At 42.7% G+C, this 5,079-nt stretch overlaps 2 protein-coding genes across 2 annotated transcripts; both read left to right on the top strand.

Moving 5' to 3' along the window:
- Window positions 1-508: 508 nt before the first annotated feature.
- ABB37_01028 (hypothetical protein) lies at window positions 509-3,142 on the top strand (the record flags this gene model as incomplete). The annotated part of the gene is made up of 1 exon (XM_015797391.1): window positions 509-3,142. One exon carries the CDS (start codon window positions 509-511, stop codon window positions 3,140-3,142), a length of 2,634 nt encoding a protein of 877 aa, XP_015662911.1.
- Window positions 3,143-3,246: 104 nt separating this feature from the next.
- ABB37_01027 (RNA-dependent RNA polymerase) lies at window positions 3,247-4,824 on the top strand (the record flags this gene model as incomplete). The annotated part of the gene is made up of 1 exon (XM_015797390.1): window positions 3,247-4,824. One exon carries the CDS (start codon window positions 3,247-3,249, stop codon window positions 4,822-4,824), a length of 1,578 nt encoding a protein of 525 aa, XP_015662910.1.
- Window positions 4,825-5,079: the final 255 nt, after the last annotated feature.

Below are 5,079 nucleotides of genomic sequence, written 5' to 3'. Positions count from 1 at the left end.
AGGGTTAGGGAAGCGGTTCTGATTGAGTTTCGTACTCTGAAGAAAGAGCGTGTCACTTATTTAGGTTGCTGATATTTTGGTTGTGGTTGGCGTGATGTTTGGTCTCTTTTCTTGATTCGTTGTTTTGGTTAATGCTTTTGTGCCGCGAAATGCGAAAAAACTTCATCCATGTGTAGAGCCCAAGTCCATGTCGCACGTTTGTACAACACTGGTTGTTCAGGATGCACTTTCGCGATGTGTTCCAATTGGAACGCGCGAAACAACACCTCTGCCATCCTGTCGGGAATGCACCGACACGTGCTCGAGATCACTTGTGACTGCTCTTCTTACTTCTTCTCTTGCTTCTCTTTTAACCCTCACGATCTCTTCTCTTATGTATCGTGATTGCTGAAGCATTCGCCCTTCCCGCCAAAAGCATTCCGCAGCCGTCAAAGTTTTAAAAGATAATGAACGCCCTTTTCTTTGTTCATTATCCCTGAGTCAAGGAGCTATCTATGAAAGGGCATCTATGATGGCTAATGACTTGCGGCTTGTAACCGTCTTCCAAAGGAAACTAATTCCGAACAATGAAACTATTCAAGAAGTTGCTGTTGGTATGGTTCAACCATCAGCAGACCCAGTGATCAAGAAATCTTCTTATGCTGATATATTGAAGACTAAGTCAGATAAGAAAGTCCCAATGAAGCAAATCGTGAGCAATGAACGCACTCTACCCCTACCTGAAGACTTAGCTAACCAAAGTCTGCTCGGCGATATCAGACGTGAGGTAGGCAAATATTATGGTACTGATGTATATGAGATGTATGTTAGCCTAGATAAGATCTATAACAAGTTGCTGAAGTTGGGAGTCTCACCGAGCTGGGAAAATATAAAAGCGGTGCGAGAAAACAAGGCTGCATTGAATAGATTGGTTCATGATGAGGAATTGAAATACTACGAGAAAGCCTCCCAACGAGCACCCACTCTTGCTGTAGAAATCCCCGCTGAAGTGGTGGTGCCTAGACCAGAGAATAGTTTCAAGCGTTGGGCTCGTAGGGCTGGATTACCGGAAATCCCAGCAGATAAGCTGTTTTTAGCAGAGCACCCTGGCATCTTGATCAAATGTAGGATCATCCGTGTTGTGAAGCGTGCATTATGGATCTTAGATCATACACGGGAGAATCCTAGGCGAATCTATCGAACTTATTTGGAAAAGTACTTATCTTGGGTCTCAGCATGGGATTCTCATTACTTCGATCATTTTAAAGGTAACCATATACCGCATATCCCTATTAGGTATGTGAATGCGATTGTGGAAAAAGGACCACTCAAGAAAATTTGGTTTGGGTCGGCCACCGCATTACGTATCTTTGAATTGGTGACTTTAGAGGATCGTTGGGACAAGAATTGCATGCTTTTGGTCTTTGCTTACCATACTGATGTTAGCATACAAGCACGAGCTATATCAGTATTATCATCTATAACGCATTATATGGCTAGATCTATCATGTGGGCTACAAAGAAAAGATCTGATTTACCCATCCTGCGTATTAGTGATAGCGTGAGTTTATCGGCATATTATGACGTAGATGTTATCAGAGGCCGTATGTCCGATTGTTTTGACAGGATATTGATCGGCCAGAACGTATTGCCGGTATATTTCGCCACGCGGTTCAAGAACAACGACCATGCGGCTTGGTTGAGTGCTTTATTGAAGCAAGTTAAGATCTCAACTAAGGTACAGGGATCTGCTGTTAATTACCTTCCCAAATCGTATCGTAGAAGTTTAGGAATAGATGTCTTTTGCTATTACACCGGGGTGAGACGTGAGAATTTGTTTAAGCATAGATTTAGGTGTGATCGAGAATTGCTTAGCAGATTCTTGGAAGCAGGGGACGTCCACCCAAATCCAGGGCCCGCCCTCCGTTTATCTATTATGAGGCGACGTTTGAGGGGATTATTTCGTAGAAGACAGAGCCCTAATTTGGAGAGTGCAGATGAGGAGAACACAATGAGACCTCTCGCAAATCCCGAAGTATATTACGCCAATTTGTCCTGGCGTAATCGAATGCTGACATACGATGACGAAGGATTGTGTTTGGATATAGATCCTATGTTCGTGGTCGGCAACCGGGTTGAGGGGTCATTATCTTCTGACCTGACGGGAGCATGTACTAGTGTATACAGGTCATTTGCCTCTCATGTGGTCACTGTGTTTGGGGACATCTCTTCAGAACGGGAAGGTTCAATATGGATTGAGAGAACTTTCTTACCTGAAGTGTTATTTTGCCCCAGCAGTCGGTCATCAGTCGATGGCCCAATGGAGACTACGAGTGTTTCAGAAGTTCGGGAAACTTCTGAGATAATAGAATTAGGTGCAGATGGGGACCTCAATCAAGAATTTGATGTCAGCTTACCATCATGCGATATGCCTGATGACCCACCCAAGGAACCTTTCTTAGCGGGGTTTTTAAAACCCAGATTTGTGTCAGACCCGATGCACATTGAGGAAATTTACATAAGAAAGTTTAATGCTCAGGGATGTCATGTGTTCAGGGACCCAGATTTCGTGCAGAGGATAAATTCAACTTATAAGCCCATGAAACTGGGGTTCTGGCGTAGCTGGAGGTGCTTACGTGATATTACTTGGAGAGGCTGGTTCAATAATCACTTCTTTGATCTTTTTTTGGAAGATCGAGATCCGCTTATGAATGTCAAATTGAATAAGTTAACAGCTGCTCAATTGGCTAGGAGGATCAAGGAACATCCCGACGATCAGCAAGTGTCGATTGCTCTGTGCAGGATTTTGAAACGGACAGAAGTGGTAACCCACTTCTATGTCGTAAGCACAGCTAGACACTTGGGCAATGTCAGATGTAAGCTCGCTCGTTACGGTGTTAACAAACATCACATGGTATGTAGCATGGATATATTATATGATGAAGTTGTCCCTTTAATGCTGGCGCGGAGCGCTGTCGATACATTCAGGGGCCATGATTTCAGAGCCAATGTGAATAGGGTCATGTCAGTACAAGGTTCTTGGAGGGAAATGCTGGGTGAGGATGATGATTTCTCATACCAGCATAGGAACAGAGCTCTCACTCTAGCTTATACTTTAGCTAGATTGAATCAGGCTACTACGTCGGAGATGGGAAATTGGTGAGGGTCGGTCGTCTGTTGCGTTATCACGGTTATTTAGTGGATTTGACGAAGGATAATTGCAACGCTGCCGGAGAAGATGTCACTGCCAAGGTCAAGAAGCATAGGATGATTAGACGAGATTTATACCCGATGAAACCTATCGGCTTCAGACCCTATTATGCTAATATCATGGATGTGGAAGGAAATTTGTTCACACGATTCCATCCAGATAAGCATTATTGGCAGAATCAATTGGCAGCTGTGTCTCATAGGTATGGATGCAAGATGCCCGACCCAGCTAAGAGAGAAATAGCTGAGTTTTCGAATTTTGTGCGGAAAAGGTTCAAATTCTTTGATAAGTGTCATGACTGGCATTCGCATGATTCATGGCTCGAAACATCAAATTACAATGAAGCTCGAAAACGAGAGCTCTATGAGGGGTTCATAAAAGATTCAATTAAATGGTCCCATAATAATAAGAGCTTCATAAAGGATGAAGGCTATGATGAATATAAAATGCCTAGAGCCATCAATTCTTACAGTGATTCGACCAAATACTTTTTAGGCCCTTACATCAAGAGTCTAGAAAAGAAGTTTTTCCGCAACAAATTTTTTGTGAAGGGCAAATCTAACCGGGAGAGAGATGAGGTCCTAAGACACACTTTCGGTGATTCTAAGGTTTTATATACGGATTTTTCACATTTTGAATCACATCATAGAGGAGTTTATGCTCAGTTGTTTGTTGATTTTTTGTACTATATGGGTGGGGATTGTTTAGAATTCCAAGCCGCTAGACACCTTATTTTAGGTTCAAATAAATCAACTTTCAGCTCGATTGAAGCTTCTTGTAAGTCGCGTCTAATGTCAGGTGCTTTATGGACTAGCTTTCAGAACTCTTTTTTGAACTTCTTTGTAATGGCTTACTTGAATTATAAAAAGACAGCTGTTAAGCGTCAATTCAGGATTGAGTCATTAAAGATGTTCATTGAGGGAGACGATGGCATCATGAAGCATTTTAATTATAATAACAGGATCATTAAGAGGTTGGGATTATGCCTGAAAATAAACTCAGCAGAACATTTTTCTTTAGCATCTTTTTGCGGCAGGGTGATATCGCAAAACGCATGTTTTACAGAACCCACGAAAGCTATAGACAAGTTATGTTGGTTTCCTATGCGGATGCACTCAATGAAGGAGAACGCCCGTCGTGCAGTGTTTAAAGCCCGGGCTATGTCATTATTGGAGAATAATGAAAATTGTCCGATTTTAGACCCACTAGCACGCAAGATCATCCAGATGAATAGGAACATAGATGCCAGAGTTGCTTTGAAGCACTTTTCTGCTTATGAGAGAGACATCTTGCAAGACTTCGATTTCAGTCCACGGAAACTGGATCCAAGTGATATAAGCTATGAGAATCGTGTTTTGATGGAGCAATTGTATGGGATCACCGTAGACCAACAGATCTGGTTCGAGGAAGAGATCCTCCCGAATTGGGAGTGGGGTCAGGTACTCAGATTGACATGGGACGCCCCTAGAACTTGGATAGAAAATGCACAAGAGACCGATCTGGATAATGAGTCTTATGGTTTCATAACGAATCTAACTTCGAGGGATCAGACCAGACGTTTGCCTTGCCATATCATAAGGCTGTTTGAAGACGCCAGTGCTGATGAGACAGATAGAAGCTGTCTCTCTAGATGAGTTGCGCCTAGTCTCGATGTATTTCGATGTATCGAAAACGATTTGTTTGATCCTTCGTTATGATCACATAATGAAAGGTGTATTTTAAGTGCTGAGTAGCGCTGTATTTTAATGGTTTTGTTGTTCTAGGCGCTGTTCCACTAAGTGGGATAGCTGCCGCTGCCGATAGGGGGCGCCTTTGAATACCCTATTTGACGAATTTCGACCAAAGAGAGAGGCGCTTAGGCAATTCTCTCGTCGAGGTTTTTTTTTTTT

The sequence above is a fragment of the Leptomonas pyrrhocoris genome (genome assembly GCF_001293395.1).
Source record: "Leptomonas pyrrhocoris isolate H10 chromosome Unknown, whole genome shotgun sequence".
Classification (NCBI taxonomy): Eukaryota; Euglenozoa; class Kinetoplastea; order Trypanosomatida; family Trypanosomatidae; genus Leptomonas; species Leptomonas pyrrhocoris.
Note: the sequence above shows the minus strand (reverse complement) of the source record. Positions and strands in the feature narration are given on the sequence as shown.